The 18178-nt window shown below is 37.0% G+C and overlaps 1 protein-coding gene across 9 annotated transcripts in view; it reads right to left on the bottom strand.

Moving 5' to 3' along the window:
- CCDC141 (coiled-coil domain containing 141) overlaps window positions 1-18178 on the bottom strand; it is a 232836-nt gene that overhangs the window by 17808 nt on the left and 196850 nt on the right. For all 9 annotated transcript variants that reach the window (XM_004004541.5, XM_012132430.4, XM_012132415.4 and 6 more), the window contains 4 exons: window positions 8474-8614; window positions 7572-7760; window positions 6041-6224; window positions 2078-2190 (listed from right to left, as the gene is read on the bottom strand). In XM_004004541.5, the coding sequence (XP_004004590.2) occupies window positions 2078-2190; window positions 6041-6224; window positions 7572-7760; window positions 8474-8614 (627 nt within the window). The remainder of the gene's footprint in view (window positions 1-2077; window positions 2191-6040; window positions 6225-7571; window positions 7761-8473; window positions 8615-18178) is intronic.

Here is an 18178-nt window from a genome sequence, read left to right as displayed (position 1 = left end):
GCTAAGTGATTAATAATTGATCATAAAACATAACAAGTATAGCAATATATTGTAACAAAAGTTATGTGAATATGGCCTCTCGTAATTTAAAACATAAAAAATATTTACTTTTAGAGTTTTTCATTTAATATTTTCTGATTGAGGTTGACTTCAGGTACCCCAAACTGAGGAAAGCAAAACTGTGGATATGAGGGACGACTGTAAAATTTAGAAGCAGACCTGGGAGTGTGGGGTAGGAGACCGCTGAGGTAGGAACCAATAATGCCTGGAGAAGCACAATGGTTTGGAAAGACAATCAGTTCCAGAACACTGGAAAACCTCGAGTCTGAACTTCATTTCGTAAGCAAAGAAGAGTTTGTAGGGAGGTGTTTTGAATTTAAGAATGGCACTAGCAGTATTATCTAGCAGGAGTCAATAAGTAGGGGGCTCCTGACTAGCAAAAGATAATCCAGTGGAAGGTTGGGAATGAGAAAGAGAGGGTACAACTCTGACTCCAGGGGCTGTGGGAGGAAGGGGGAAAGTGGAAGGAGGCAGAGAGTGGAAACAGCTTTCAGGAAGAATAGCATGAAGATGAAAAGCTAGAAAGGGGTATCTCTTTAAGAGAGCATATGTTTTAAGTGGAGCTCACTTGGAGATGTACAATATAAATGGGAAAAATGCCATAGACAGCAGCAAAGAGTGAAAAAGAGCAATTATTTTTTGGGCTGTGTTTCAAAAGTCAGGAGAAGAGACACATCCTCAGGGGTTGGAGTAAAGGTGAGGAGGAAATGAAAAATTTTGAAAAAGATAGTATAAAATGTAAGGTGCATTCATATGTTACTGGTGGCATTATAATTGCAAAACATTTATGGAAAGCAAAGAATTTTTGTGTAATAATAATACAATAATAAAAAAGAGAAAATTTTCATGTACAAAGATGTTCACTATAGTGTTATTTAAAATGGTAAAAATGGAAAAATCTAGATTCTCAACCAAAGAAAAAAACAATTTGATTGGATGCCCACTGAATTGAAAGCTTAGCAAACTATTTTGAACAGAAGGTTACTCAAATATCTGACGTGGCAATTCATACAGAAAAAATATTTGCTGAAAATAAATATAATTCTGCCCCAAACTGCAAGAGCACCATTATGTCTCCATACCAACAGAAATCCCACCAATAATCATAGGTGTCTTCACATTCAGTACTCAGAGCTACTCTGTGATTAGCTTCCTCTATTTCCTGCATTTTATGGATCAGGAAACAGAGACTCAGGGTCATTAAGAAATATACCCTTAATAGATTAAATCCCCATTCACAAATACAATAATTTGGAGAGCTGGTATTCCTAGGTGGCTGTGTTTTACCCTAGAGTCTGTGCTCTTAATTACCTTACCACTGTTTCAATCCTAAATAACTGGTTCTTTCAGTCAGTTATGAAAAGAGCACTAATGAAATCAGCTTGGAAATGACAAAGACAAAAAAATACATATGTGTGTATACATGCATAGGTATGTATGTATGCATGTATATACATACATTTCTGTATTTTAACTGGATTTTACCTAGACAAATCATAAACATATTTCCTATTTTTACCATCAATTTTATTATTCCATGAAAGATGCTAATGGTTAGTTTAATATTTCCATGAAGCTAAATGTTCAATGACTATAATACCTGAAGATTAGTTTTATTTTCTCTGGGGCCACAATTTGGAAGAGAATAAAACAACTTATGTTCATTATTTATGAATGAAAATATAAGGATACTGACTAAGCAACTTAACAACAATATAGACTTTGATTTTAATGGCACACATTTATCCATTAGGATATGATCCATGAAAATGTAAATGAGACACCTTAATTGTGCTTAACTCTCATTCTCAGCAATATTTTTGTCCACAGTGATGGGAAAGAAACAGAATTAACTATTAAAAACAACCAAGTAATTATGTTAGAAAGCTGTGAAACAAATGTGCACATTATGTCCCTTGAGGATTTGTGTTAGAACGTCTTTGCACCAGAAGACACTCAATCCACACATTTTAATTCATATCTTTTAAACATACATATTCCGGTAAGAAGAAATTACCTTCAGCTTTTCTTCAAGCTCTGTGAGAGAGCTACATAATTCAGTGACAGATTCAAGAACTTCTTTGTGTTTGGCCATTATTTTCTCAGCATATTTCTGCCCTTCTTCAAAACCTGGGGAGAAGAAGGGTTAAAACCATTTTTAGAGGTCAAATCCTTAGCAGAAAAAAAATCCCAGGTTAAATCCCATAAATTAATCTCTTCAATTTATCCCAGTGTCTGACACTGGGCCTATAGATAGTAAGCACTTACTTAATACTTGTTGAATAGACAAAAGCATCATTGGAAAAACCAAGTATTTAGAAAAATGGTTACATTTGCTGTACCACATCCCTCTTATGTAACCTAAATAGTGTTGCTATATTAATATTCATAAAGCTCCACTCTAACCTCTTTTCTCCTTTTCAAAACATTCATCTGTTCTTCACTACCTGGAAAGTACACAGTCAAGGCCCTCTGTGATATAGTTTCGACCTGCCTCTCTCAAAAATATATCTTCCTAATTCCTTCACATACTTAATATCTGACCAAACTGAAATAGCAACTTTTCTCTCAAACTCCCCACAACCACTGACTATTCTTTCCTGTATGGGGAAAGAATACCCATACCCCTGTCTCTGTTGGGATAAATCCTACTCAGTCTTCAAGGTCTACCTCCAATGTCAAGATCTTTGTGGAAATAGTCTTCATCTTTCCCAACTGGACTTTCCTCTCCCTACTGGAGTAATAATACAAGTATCTATTGTGTAGTGAGTACATCTTATTTGCCTGTGGCTAAGCACTTTATATGCATTAGCTAACAAAATCTTCCCCTAGAAGGTTCTACTGCATTGTCCAAATGAAGAATCCCAGGCTCAAAAGAGCCTCTTCAGGTAATCCAGACAATAATTGAAATAGCAGAGATTTAATAGGACTACTGGACTCCACAGCTCAGACTAAAATGGTATTATACATTGTTATCGACTGAATTGCGTCTCACCTAAAATTCATACATTGAAAACTCAACCTCCAGTATCTCAGAATGTAACATTATTTGGAGATGAGGTCTTTAAAGGTAGATAAAGTTAAAAAGAGGCCACGAGGGTGGGGTGCCAATTCATTATGACTGGTGTCCTTAAGAGAAGATCAGAGAACCTGGGGTGCCTGTGCACAGAGGGATGCCTACGTGAAGGGGGAGCAAGAAAAGAGAAGCCTTGGTAAAAACCAACTCATTGAGCCCCTTGATCTTAGACTTCCAGCCTCTAGAACTTTGAAGACATTCATTTTTGTGATCTAAGCTACCCAGTATATGATATTTTGTTATGGCAGTTCTAGCAAACACAGATTTTACACCTTTCTCCCTGCATTTACCATATTGTGACTTCTAGGCACAGACTGTGGATTCCTGAATGATGGAAATGGGTTGTATAGGTCTTTATATCAATCACAGCTCCATAATATCACCTAACGGCAGAAAGTGAAGAGGAACTAAAGAACCTCTTGATAAAGGTGAAAGAGGAGAGTGAAAAAGCTGCCTTAAAACTCAACATTCAAAAAACTAAGATCATGGCATCCAGTCCCATCACTTTATGGTAAATTGATGGGGAAAAATGGAAACAGTGGCGAACTTTATTTTCTTGGGCTCCAAAATCACTGCAGACAGTGACTGCAGCCTTGAAATTAAAAGACATTTGCTCCTTGGAAGAAAAGCTATGGCAAACCTAGACAGCATATCAAAAAGCAGAGACATCACTTTGCTGACAAGGTCTGTATAGTGAAAGCTATGGTTTTTTCAGCAGTCATGTACAGATGTGAGAGCTGGACCATAAAGAAGGCTGAGCATCAAAGAATTGTAGCTTTTGAACTGTGGTGCTGGAGAAGACTCTTGAGAGTCCATTTGGACAGAAAGGAGATAAAATCAGTCAATCCTAAAGGAAATCAACCCTGAATATTCATTGGAAGGACTGTTGCTGAAGCTGAAGCTCCAATACTTTGGCCACCTGATGTGAAGAACTAACTCACTGGAAAAGACCCTGAATGAGGGCAGGAGGAGAAGTGGATGACAGAGGATGAGATGGTTGGATGGCATCACTGACTCAATAGACATGAGTTTGAGGAAACTCCAGGAGATAGTGAACAAAAGGGAAGCTTGGTGTGCTGCAGTCCACAGGGTCACAAAGAGTCAGACATGGCTTGGTGACAGAACAAAGCATGTAATAGGTACTGAAAAAATTTTTTGAGATAAATTTATTTGTATTAAAATTCTAGGTTCAATAATGATGCAAGATGCTATACTATTCCTTAAGTATCTTACCTGATGCAAATTCTAAAAAATGCATAGCTTCCAAACGGAACAGATGAAAACTCATGCTGTTCATTTATTCATTCAGTGATCATTTAGTCACCAAATAATTGTATGCACTTAGTATGTACCATGAAGCAGTGAATTAACAGGCAAAATCCCTTTTCTCAAGGAACTTATACTTCAGTAAGGAGAGCCAGGCGACCACATATAACCATACAATATGTCAGTTGGTGATAAGGCCAAGAATACAAACAAGGCAGAAAATGGGATTTTGCAAGACAGGAGGATAATCGCAATTTTTATGGGATCTTTGGGCTGAACTTCAATAGGCACTTAAACCTAGTGATAAAATCTATTTCTCTTACCCTCAAGGAGCTTATGCTCAGTTGAGAAGACAGACAAATGAAAAGGTAATTATGCTACAGTGTAAAAAAATATAATACCTGAAGAAAACATAAACCACTTCACGAGAATGGAGTGCCTCCAAAATTTTTTAGTACACTTATACAGTAGGAATGAAGCATAACATTAGTTTTCTTTAATTTTTCAATTCATATTTTATTATTTCTATGTATTTACCATTTCCTTTGGAAAATTCTTACTAATTCATTCTCATTTAATTTGGTATTAGCTAATGCAATAGATGCTGTTCTAGAAAATTTTTATGGCTATCCACGGAGAGTGAGTGCTTCATGTAACAAGACAGACTATCCACCAGGCAGCAGCTGTGGGCAGCCACATGAAGCACTGTTGCTCCATCTTTGGGGGCTATGTTTGCTCTGCCACTAGGAATTACTCGTGTTAATTACCTTGTAGTTAACAGTGTCAAGGAATTCATGAAATTATTCTTCTTGCACCCTCAAGGACTGTCACCCTCAAACGAGCATTTTAAATGGGGGCCCTCTTCACATGGAAAGGCTTGTCAGACCAACAGTCATGGAGAAGAGGAAAGCACAATCCGTGAGATGATGATTTGAATTCTCCCATTTATTCCACAGGGCTTCCCAGGTGGCTCAATGGTAAAGAATCTGCCTACAATGCAGGAGACACCAGAGATATGGGTTTGATCCCTGCATCGGGAAGATCCCCTGAAGGAGGTAATGGCAACCCACTCCAGTATTTTTGCCTGGAGAATCCCATGGGCAGAGGAGCCTGGTAGGCTACAGTTCATAGGGTTGCAAAGAGTCAGACATGACTTAGCACACAAGCATTATTTATTCCACAAATTAGAGGAAGACAGGGGAAGACCCTCCAGCCCTTTCTTACATCCGCAAACCTTAATCCTCATAGAAACATCAGGGCTGTAGACCTTAGTCTTAGCTTTCTCCCTACTTCAAGGACTATGGGAGTTGTGTATAGTTTTGAGGACTCACTCTAATCGAAATTAGATTTCATTTTTGTCTACATAAGCTGAGTACTATTCTGGTTTTAATGGGGGAGAACGGGAAGAGAGAAGGAGGGCCTACAAATGGTCATTAAAAATCCACATGCTTTCATCTCCTGCAGCCAGGAGTTCCTTCCTCTATTCCCTATTATTCACTTTTGCTCTTATCTCGAACCTTTTCCCAGAATAGGCTGGCGTAGTGAGGACCCTGAGGGCTTGCCATGCTCTGCTGTCTGCTAGGCTCACTAGAAATTTGTCCAGTGGTGAATCAATGGGTATCTTAAAAGAGACTTCACCGTATAAGCGCTGAGCAAGGTCACTGATCTCCTGAATCCTTTCTTCTTGCTGAGGCACTGAGGGTGTGATAAACTTTTTGAACTGCTGGTGGAGGATCTCCACTGCCTCCTTGGTCTTGCACTCTGTGGAATACTTTCCAACTCTTACAACTGTGGCACTTGCATCTTCATACCAAAAGTGACACTAAATTAAAATGGGAGAAAGCACAGATTAAAGAGACACCATCCTCCCAAATTTCTTCATTTTGCCCACTGAAGTAATTAATGTGAACTCTTTTTAAGTCCTAAGAAATGAAACATCACAGCATAATCATATACTTTTGCAGTTGGAAATTAGAGTCAGATAAGAAAGTATGGAAATCAATTTGATTTGTCTGCTTTCTTAGATTTGCCTGAAATATAATTCCTAAGAGAAAAGTTTCAGACTTACAAGAACTTACATTCTAAAAAAAGCATATGGCACTAAAAAGAATCCAAATACCAGCTAAAGGTAAGAAAAAGCTCAAACACACAAAATCCAGCCTATTTAATTGAAATCATTAACAATATATGGATAAAGTATTGCCCAAATCACACTCCAACAAATAAATTCTTTTAGGAATAAGATTTAGTCTGTAGATGGAGGAAATATCATTTGAAGAATAGCATTTGACCTTTTCTTGATAGAAAATAGTCATATTTTCAAAGCATAGGGGAGAATTGAGACAGTTTCTCACTAAAAATAAATAACTGTGATGAAAGAAATGTATCTGACCAAGGCCAGAAGCACTTATGCTGAGTGAGAAATAGAAACACATGACTCTGTTAGGAGTTGGCTTTAAATAAGTGCCATAGAAGTACAGCAAACCTATACATCAGATATGGAAGAATGATCATTCCAATCCTCCTAATGTGGTGTTAAATCTAAAAGCTCTATTGCATTAGTGGGAAAGAGAGATGTTTTGTAACTCAGAATTATGGTCTACAAAAAATGCTCAAGATCTTCAAGTGTAGAGTTTCTTCACTATGAAGCGTGCAAATAATGACTTTAACTTGCCAACTGCATATAATTTATGTATACTTTGCCATTTATCCTCTTGATAAAAATGAAATAATACCAATAAGAATTTGTATACCTGAAAAATCCAATCAGCAATTTTCTCCCTAAACATTCTCAAATTCTGTGAAATAAGTCATTATTGATTATTTTAGCAGATACTCAGCAGTGAATATAATTAGCTCCATGATGATTAAACATCTTGAGTTGACGAGGTTTTGGAGAAATGAGAATTTCTCGTATGTTGCTGGTAAGAAGAGTTAAATTAGTAAAATCTTTCCAAAGAGCAACTGGACAATACAATCAAAACCGTGTAACGTGATCCCTTTGGTACAGCAATTCTGCATTAGGAAATTATCCTAAGGATATAGTCATGAAAAGGAGCAGGATGCACAAATTTAATGATAGTAATGGCTAATGCAGTGTTGTTCTAAGCAACAGAGAAATCTAAAAAATAATTGCAATACAGATAACATGACAACAAGAAGAGAATACCTCTTCTATCAACTCCTGGAGATGCTCGGCCAGGTCCAAATTCTTCCTGTAATCTGTTACAACTTTGTCAAATTCATCCACATGCTTCTGCAAATCCCTCATGGCTTCCAAAAGGATATTCACGTTATTATTTGGATAATTTAAGAAAGAAGTTTTATTCTCAACTTTTTCCATTTTCCTTTTCAAAGCCTGGGCAAAAAAAATTTTTTTAATGACAGCCAGTTTTTATTTACTCAGCTAGTTAATAATTACATATTGAGGGGAAATCTTTGAAAAATTTTTATAGCATCCTTCATTTAATATGTTAAAATTATAATTATTAAAACACATTTTGGAAAGAATAGGTTTCCTTTCAGATAGTTTATTGATTCAGCATTCAGCAAATATAGAGAAAATTTACTCTACACCAGGATCTACTCCATAGTTTGAGAATGCTGATTGTTTAAAAAAGACAAAGACCATAAAATCAAAGATTTTATTGTACTCAGCTCACTGTCTCCTGAGAAAGCAATCAAATTAGCCAGCATAAGCAATAATCAGGAAAGGTATTAGGGCCTGCAGGAACAGTGGAAGAAGCTCCTGATATAGGTGGGTGCAAGGAAAGAAAAAGGGATGTATAGGAGGTGTGTGTGTGTGTGTTTGTGTGTGTGTAGCAGGGAGAATGGGAGCAATAAGGCTGGATAGGTTTGGCAGAGATCATTCTAGAGCTGCTTCAAGAGATAAATCAATAAATTATGTATCTTACTTGAAGCACCCAATTGTTATAAAAACTAAAAACTATCTTTTCAGTTCTAATGGTACAAAAAAAGCCTAAGGGTTAGGCATTTAGAATTGAAATGCAAAATAATTTTGCAATAATTGTAGCATACACACACACACATATACAAGTATCTTCTCATTACCTGTAGTTTTTCAGCATATATATCCACTTGTTGAATTTGATATTTGAGAGCTTTTAGATTTCGAGCTTTTTCATTTTTCTTAGTGTAATTAAACTTCAAATTGTTGAATTTCTTTTTTATTTCCTTGAATGATTCTTTGAGCTACAGTTCAATAAAAAGAAACCGGTGATTTCCTTAAAATGAGAACATTGATATTCATTTGCAATAAATCAAGATATTTGTACTTCAAAATCTTCATAACCTTTGAAATGTATTCAAAGTGATTTTAAATAGAAAGCAAGTCTGCTAAGTGAATATATAATGTGAATTTAAACATATTCCCCAAGTATGCTGCTGCTGCTGCTAAGTCACTTCAGTCATGTCTGACTCTGTGGGACCCCAGAGATGGCAGCCCACCAGGCTCCCCCATCCCTGGGATTCTCCAGGCAAGAACACTGGAGTGGGTTGCCATGTCCTTCTCCAATGCATGAAAGTGAAAAGTGAAAGTGGAGTCGCTCAGTCATGCCTGACTCTTCGCGACCCCATGGACTGCAGCTCCTCCATCCATGGGATTTTCCAGGCAAGAGTACTGGAGTGGGGTGCCATTGCCTTCTCTGTTCCCCAAGTATAGGTAATTATAAATTGTTCTTAGTATTTTTTGATTTGTAATTTATAATTAGGATTACTGTTATAGAACATCCTTTGGCCTTCAAACAAGAATGATTTTAATATGTGATAGATTTTTAACAACTCTAATTTTATTTGTATTTATCTGACATTATTTTACAACTCATTCTAGTCTCTCTGTGCTAATATTTGTCTCAGATCCTTCCATATTCCAGTGCTCTTACAGTTATCATGAATAAACTTATTAAGTCCCCCAGGAGCTGTTCATGTTGCAGATGTCAATGGTGTGTTAACATTTAGCCCAGTGAGGACATTAATGAGGTAGAAAAGGGGATCCAGTATGAGAGTCAGTAGGAAAAGGGCTGTATTTGTTCAAATCCAATTAAAAATCATTTTTCACGGACAGTTTCCAGAAGAGATTTACTTCTTAGAAATAAATCATTAACTTCAGAGAGCCTTCATAAATGGAATGTAAAGTGACAGTTGTTGCCCATGGTGGCGATGCTAACTTGTGCATGAACAGAGTGTGTGGCTGTACACTGAAAACAGGGCATAGATGATGACTTTCTCAAAAACAAACAGTTCAGCTCTATCAGTGAAGCAAAATTCTAAGCAGTCTAGTTCAATTAACCATACTGCTTTCGGTGCCCTTCTGCAGATTCAAGAAGGATAAACACATTGACAGGAAACTCACTCTATAATGTCAGCAAAGAGGAGTACAGAGAAAATATAAAGCATCTCAGATTACATGGGAGCACTGAACAGCCAAGAATGAACAATGTCATGGTTGATAAATTTGAGCTATGACAAGAAGTCAGGAAAACATTAAACTTCTTTTCAATGACAGCAAGTAAATTATTTGGGAGGGAATAACAGTTGCGCACATGCTGGATTTTAGGTTTAAAATGCAGAAAAACTATCTGCCCGGAGAAAACACTCATCTTTTCAATTCTTATTTCAAATTCTGCATACTATAAAGACAAAACCTTGATATTTAACACTTTCTGAAAACTGCTGCTGCTGCTAAGTCGCTTCAGTCGTGTCCGACTCTGTGCGACCCCATAGTCAGCAGCCCACCAGGCTCCTCCGTCCATGGGATTTTCCAGGCAAGAGTACTAGAGTGGGTTGCCATTGCCTTTTCCACTTTCTGAAAAGAACAATCGATAAAGCCCTAACTGCATACATGGAAATTATTATATTGATTCAATTTTTGCATTTGCTCTACCTACACTGCATCAGTGTTGTTTATATGATAAATAAAAGTATTGAGCATTAGCTTTAAATTACAAGCACAGAGACCACATAAAATATTCCAATGGATAAACCAATAATATTATTAAGGAGTGGAAAGAATTATAGCTTCAAAACTTGAAAATTATTCTTCCATTAGAACTCAGAAAAAGTATTTAAAAGATAATATTCAGCTGATATGTTTACAAAATAAACAACTCATATTTAAATTTTTTGACAGTGGATGTATTAAAATGTGTGTGTTTGACATTAGTGGGAAACCACAAATGAGGACAATTTTATGAGGTTAAGATATGAAGACATAGTAGTACAACAATGTGAATGCCTTAAAATCACTTATGAATGAATGAATGAATGAAGTCACTCAGTTGTGTCCAACTCTCTGCGACCCCGTGGACTGTAGCCTATCAGGCTCCTCTGTCCATGGGATTTTCCAGGCAATAGTACTGGAGTGGATTGCCATTTTCTTCTCCAGCAGATCACTTATATGTACTCCTAAAAGGGTTAAGATGGTAAACTTTACGTTATGTGTCATTCACTACAGTTAAAAATATAATTTTTATTTTTAATAACAATAAATAAAGTAAAATAAAAAAGAAAGGAAAAATATGTACAGTCACTAACATGTACCCATTGGAAAACAAAATTTTATATTGTTTTTTTCCCCATGACTGTACCATAACATATATTATAAACTTCAGTCTGGACAAAGGAAGAGGGACTCTGTTATCAACCTGATAACCACTGAGTTATGCCCACTTGTTTAAATGGGAAAAAAATCAACATCTATTTGAAAACTATGTGATAAATGAAGAAAGGCTGGGCTTTAACCTTTTAATTCTAAGTGATGACATTTAAAGTTTACCTTGGATTAAGAAATTTGCAGCTGATAAATGATAAGTGTAATTTTATTTCTGTTTGCCTCAGAATGTATGTACTTTCACTGAAGATGACTTATAAGGCCAAAGAATGTTCATGGTGCTATGGGTATGTGAAACGGGATCAGTTCTTTCTGACTTATGATCTCCTTTGACAAACTTGCTGGCACTTCTCTCTTTTGGTCCCACTGGAAATCCACTTAAATCCTGAACCTTTCCCAGCTCAAATTCAGGACTATTACAGATACAAGTTGAAGGTAGCAAGCATGAATTACCTTCAGCAACCAGATTTTCAGAAAAAATCTAGCTATGTCTAATTTTCTTACCTGAGCATTCTTATATGAAAACTTAACTACCAATCCAATATCCATATAACTTGTTTATATGTATTAAAAAAAAAAACCTGAGTGCCATAGTTGCTCGGCTACGGTGTCATTGTTCATGCATATAGCTGTTTTAAACTTTATTAGGTGATCAGCAAGGGGAATGGTGGAGATGGCCAAGACAACTGCTCAACCAGAGCACAGAAAGAAGGAAAACCACCCAAACCTTGGGGCAAGGATAAGTTTACCCTATTCAAAACATTTAAATGTTTTTATAATTTGTATTAATAAAATTTCTGAAAATCTTAAGAAAATCAGGAGAAAGATACTTTTTCAAATGCACAGTGTGATTTTCCTATCTTTCCACTTGTCCAGCTCCTCCGTAGTTGCTGTGGAATATAGCTGTAATTAGAAAAAAAAATCACTGAGACTTAAAACTGCAGTTCTTTTGAAACTAACACAATGAGCATCTTCACCAAATTTCCCAGGGAGCAATAAACTTCTCTCAGGGTTAGATATAAACAAAACTTTGTAGGGAAGAAGCAAAAGGGAACAAAATGGGTAACAAAGAGGCTGGCTTGTTATTTTAGTCTTGATGAAGCTGGCTGAGGCAACTTTGGCACAAGGATGCGTTATTTGTGAGTCTGTTGTTGGCAAGGCCAATTTACGTGTGGGACATGGGACATGGGACATTTTAAAACTAAGACAGTGTCTTTAAAATAAAAGCCTTTCATTAGAACTATGGCACATGATTGGCCAGAAGCAAAAATGCAAAACAAGTAGTCCATTTCTCTTAATGTCCATTTCATGAGCTTTATTTTTTGCCCACCGTTTTGCCTACTCCAGGAAAAAAAAAAGTTTTCTGATGCTCATTTTCAGTAACAGAAAGAAGGCTATAATGTTATAACACCCCAGGGATGCTTCATTTGAAATGAAGTGGCCCCAAACTCTTAATTTAACCCGAGTGACTTACTACAATTATTAATGGTAACTTTAGCTCTAGTTCTGGAGAGATTTCAGGACCAGACTTTCTTGGCCTCCTCCTGTTCAGCAACCACATGACTGTCTTCCTGAGCTTATGACCAGTCTTGTAGAAGCAGAAAGTGGGGCAGCTTGGAAAGAGGAGACAATTGCTCCGTTTTAAATTGCAGGTGGCAGCATATCTCAGTAATAGCTATTTATCCACTCTGCAAGTTTTGTGTGCTCACAATACATTTACATTTTATTTTCTGAACATGATAACCATGATTTGAAAAGTTCAGCTTTTTATCTTCTACAGTAAGAAGAGTAATTTTGCCGCTGTTAAATACCAAACTTCCAACAGATTTTGACCCAATGGAATGGACATTTCAAAACAAATTATAGTCTTTTCTATCCTCTTATAAATACTAACTAAATGGACTCACACTGGGGCCTAGTGATGAGCAGTTGTGATTGTGAAGGCCCTTGGGCTTTAAGTTGCCCTAAACTATTAGTTTCCTAAGGACTGTTGTGTTCTATGGCTTGGCAGACAGTAGTCACATGGTAATATTAGTTGAATGATGATAATTTAGTTTTTCCTTAAAATGATGAATTAAGATCATCAATCTGAAAAATAGTAATTAACTGCACTATTCCATAGTGCTGCCTCATCTATGCCCTCTTTTTCTGCTTCCTTTCCTGCCAGTTGGTGGCTGTCCATAGTCATTTGTCAAAAGCAAAAACCACACAGTGTCAGAGGGTTTCCCTGGTGGCTCAGTGGTAATAAGAACCCACCTGCCAATGTAGGAGATGCGGGCTTGATCCCTGGCTCAGGAAGATCCCCTGAAGAAGGAAACAGCACCCCACTCTAGTATTCTTGCCCGGGAAATCCCATGGACAGAGAACACTGGTGGGCTACAGACCATAGCGACACACAGAGTCCGACACGACTTAGCAGCTAAACAACAACAATGCAAGGGAAGGAGAACATCGAGGCTGCGTATTGTCACCATGCTTATCTGACTTATATGCAGAGTTCAGTTCAGTTCAGCTCAGTCGCTCAGTCGTGTCCGACTCCGCGACCCCATGAACCACAACATGCCAGGCCTCCCTGTCCATCACCAACTCCCAGAGTTTACACAAACTCACGTCCATTGAGTCGGTGATGCCATCTAACCATCCCATCCTCTGTCGTTCCCTTTTACTCCTGCCTTCAATCTTTCCCAACATCAGGGTTTTTCCAAATGAGTCAGCTCTTCGCGTCAGGTGGCCAAAATATTGGAGTTTTAGGTTCAACATCAGTCCTTCCAATGAACAACCAGGACTGATTTCCTTTAGGATGGACTGGTACATCTCATGATGTACACTGCATATAAGTTAAATAAGCAGGGTGACAATATACAGCCTTGACATACTCCTTTTCCTATTTGGAACCAGTCTGTTGTTCCATGTCCAGTTCTAACTGTTGCTTCCTGACCTGCATACATACAGGTTTCTCAAAAGGCAGGTCAGGCAGGTCAGGTGTATGCAGAGTACATCATGAGAAATACTGGGCTGGATGAAGCACAAGCTGGAATCAAGATTGCTGGGAGAAATATCAATAACCTCAGATATGCAGATGATACCACCCTTAGGGCAGAAAGCAAAGAAGAACTAAAGAGCCTCTTGATGCAAGTGAAAGAGGAGACTGAAAAAGTTGGCATAAAGCTCAACATTCAGAAAACTAAGATCATGGCATCTGGTCCCATCACTTCATGGCAAATAGATGGGGAAACAGTGTCAGACTTTATTTTTCTGGGCTCCAAAATCACTGCAGATGGTGATTTCAGCCATGAAATTAAAAGACACTTACTCCTTGGCAGGAAAGTTATGACCAACCTTCACAGCATATTAAAAAGCAGAGACATTACTTTGCCAACAAAGGTCCATCTAGTCAAGGCTATGGTTTTACCAGTGGTCATGTATGGATGTGAGAGTTGGACTATAAAGGAAGCTGAGCACCAAAGAATTGATGCTTTTGAACTGTGGTGTTGGAGAAGACTCTTGAGAGTCCTTTGGATTGCAAGGAGATCCAACAAGTCCATCTTAAAGAAGATCAGTCCTGAATATTCATTGGAAGGACTGATGTTGAAGCTGAAACTCCAGTACTTTGGCCACCTTATGCAAAGAGCTGACTCATTTGAAAAGACTCTGATGCTGGGGAAGATTGAAGGGGGGAGGAGAAGGGGACGACAGAGGATGAGATGGTTGGATGGCATCACTGACTCAGTGGACGTGAGTTTGGGTGAACTCTGTGAGTTGGTGATGGACAGGGAGGCCTGGCATGCTGCAGTCCATGGAGCTGCAAAGAGTCGGACACAACTGAGCGACTGAACTGAACTGTTATTCATTGTGTATGTATCTATGGCAGCAGCATTCCTGTATTCTAACTTATTGCTGCTAATGTGCCTTATCTCCTTGGAACTAAATGACAGAAGAATAAAAGACTCTGTGTTACTGGAACAAGAAACTATGACATATGGAATACACACAAACATACATACATATATATGAATATATGTGTGTGTATATATATATATATATATATATTCCATGGAATATATATATATATTCCATGGAATATATATATATATTCCATGGAATATATATATATATTCCATTTCTTTCCTGATGGGTAAGATGTTGGTTCAGTGTAGAAACTTCAGGCTGAAGTAACATAATTATATGAAAACTTCTGTTTGCAAAATTTACTTTGAGAAAATGAATACCAACCCAATTCTGTCACTACTATTCTCCTCTGCAGGGTAATTGTTTGTGACCCATAATGAGATTCCAGTGACAAATTTCCATTAACATAATGTAAACGTAAAGGAAATTTTTTGGTCAGGTTGCAAGAAGAAAACATGCTTAATATGAAGTTATTACATTTCTAGAGAAGTGTAAAGAATAAGGAACTGATGATGTTCTGTCATGTAATAAGGCAAAGAACATCTATAATGCTTTGTGTATTAACAACTTATTTATACTGCCAGGCAAGAAAATGTATAGTGAGATTTAACATTCATGCATACCAATGTATCTTTGTGTGAAATGAGTGGAAAAAACCTCCACGGAATCTGGCAGTATGAAGGTTGTGTTTTTTAGTAGACAGTTCAAAGTCAGTGAACCTTCAAGAAGCACTTTAAATGCATTGGAAGCAAAATGCTGAGTTTCAAAATTAACTCAAAAAATCAAATGCTCGGCCTACTTCTCTGATGGGGTATCTGACTATATTTTTATGTAAGAAAATTATTGTAATATATTGATTTATGGTAAAGCATTTGCCTGTGGCGCAGGAGACCTGGGTTTGATCCCGGGGTTGGGAAGGTCCCCTAGAGAAGGAAATGGCAACCCACTCCAGTACTCTTACCTGGAAAATTCCATGGACTAAAGAGCCTGGTAGGCTACAGTCCATGGGGTTGCAAAGAGTCAGACACAACTGAGAGACTTCATTTTCACCTTCACTTTTCAGTAAATAATATTGCTACTAATAATGAAAAATTTTAAGTATCAAATATTATTACAGCTCAGAGTCTGGTTCTGACATTCACAATACAAACTAAGCCACACATATCCTTATTTTTCTAATTAATATCTCCAATAGGCACCACAAAATCCAGGTTGTGCAGTCTTTGTCGTGCTGCAAAGACTATAAAGTGCCTCATTTCAGCAGCTGAGGAAGGTTTCTTCCTACAGGTGACTAATGAAGAAGTGGTCAACCACAGAGTCTTCAAAAAATAAGAAATTCTGTACCATCTGAAAGCAGTTCTTGTTGGTGTCTTTATTTTTCAAAGCACTCTTTAAGATTAAAGGAAACAGATGAATTCTTAGAAAAGTATATCCTTCCAAAACTGAACCAGGAAGAAATAGAAAATCCTAGACTGATCACAAGCATGGAAATAGAAGCTGTAATCAAAAATCTTCCAACAAACAAAAGCCCAGGACCAGATGTCTTCACAGGTGAATTCTACCAAAAATTTAGAGAAGAGTCAACACCTATCCTACTCAAACTCTCCCAGAAAATTGCAGAGGAAGGTAAATTCCCAAAATCATTCTATGAGGCCACTATCACTCCAATACCAAAACCAAACAAGGAATTCACACAACAAAGAAAACTACAGGCTGATATCACTGATGAACATAGATACAAAAATCTTCAACAAAATTCTAGCAAATAAAATCCAATAACATATTAAAATGATCATATATCATGACCAAGTGGACTTTATCCCAGGAATGCAAGGATTCTTCAATATTCACAAATCAATCTAGGGGATACACCATGTTAACAAACTGAAAGATAAAAACCTTGATTACCTCCATAGATGCAGGCCTTTGAAAAATTCAACACCCATTTGTAATGAAAACTCTCCAGAAAGCAGGCATAGAAGGAATATACCTCAACATAATAAAAGCCATATATAATAAACTCACAGCAAACACTATCCTCAAGTGTAAAAAATTGAGAGCATTTCCTCTAAAGTCAGGAACAAGACAAGGGTGCCCACTGTCACCACTACTATTCAACATAGTTTTGGAAGTGTTAGCCACAGCAATCAGAGAAGAAAAAGAAATAAAAGGAATCTGGATTGGAAAAGAAGAAGTAAAACTCTCACTGTTTGCTGATGACATGATCCTATACATAGAAAACCCTAAAGACACCAGAAAATTACTAGAGCTAATCAGTGAATATAGTAAAGTTGCAGGATCTAAAATTAATACACAGAAATCCCTTGTATCCCTATACACTAACAATGAGAAAACAAAAAGAGAAATTAAGGAAACAATCCCATTCATCATTGCAATGAAAAGAATAAAATACTTAGGAATAAAAATTTACCTAAAGAAACAAAGACCTATACATAGAAAATGATAAAACACTGATGAAAGAAATCAAAGATGACACAAATAGATGGAGAAATATACCATGTTCATGGATCGGAAGAATCAATATAGTGAAAATGAATATACTACCCAAAGCAATCCATAGATTCAATGCAATCCCTATCAAGCTACCATTGATATTTTTCACAGAACTAGGAAAAATAACTTCACAATTTGTATGGAAACACAAATAAACCTTGAATAGCCAAAGCAATCTTGATAAAGAAGAATGGAATTGGAGGAATCAATCTGCCTGACTTTAGACTATAGTACAAAGCTACAGTCATCAAGACAGTATGGCACTGGCACAAGACAGAAATATAGATCAAGGGAACAAAATAGAAAGCCCAGAGATAAATCCATGTACCTATGGACACCTTATCTTTGACAAAGGAGACAAAAATACACAATGGACAAAAGCTAATCTCTTTAACAAGTGGTGCTAGGAAAATTGGTCAACCACCTGTAAAAGAATGAAACTAGAACACTTTCTAACACCATACACAAAACTAAACTCAAAATGTATTAAAGATCTTAATTTAATACCAGAAACAATTAAACTCCTAGAGGAAAACATAGGCAGAACAATCTCTGACATAAATCACAGCAAGACCCTCTATGACCCACTTCCGAGAGTAAATGAGAATAAAAGCAAAAATAAATGGGACCTAATTAAACTTAAAAGCTTTTGCACAGTGAAGGAAACTGAAAGCAAGGTGAAAAGACAGACTTCAGAATGGGAGAAAATAATAGCAAATGAAGCA

The sequence above is a fragment of the Ovis aries genome, chromosome 2 (genome assembly GCF_016772045.2).
Source record: "Ovis aries strain OAR_USU_Benz2616 breed Rambouillet chromosome 2, ARS-UI_Ramb_v3.0, whole genome shotgun sequence".
In the NCBI taxonomy this organism is placed as follows: domain Eukaryota; kingdom Metazoa; phylum Chordata; class Mammalia; order Artiodactyla; family Bovidae; genus Ovis; species Ovis aries.
The sequence above is the reverse complement of the archived record's forward strand: the minus strand, read 5'-3'. Positions and strand labels throughout refer to the sequence as shown.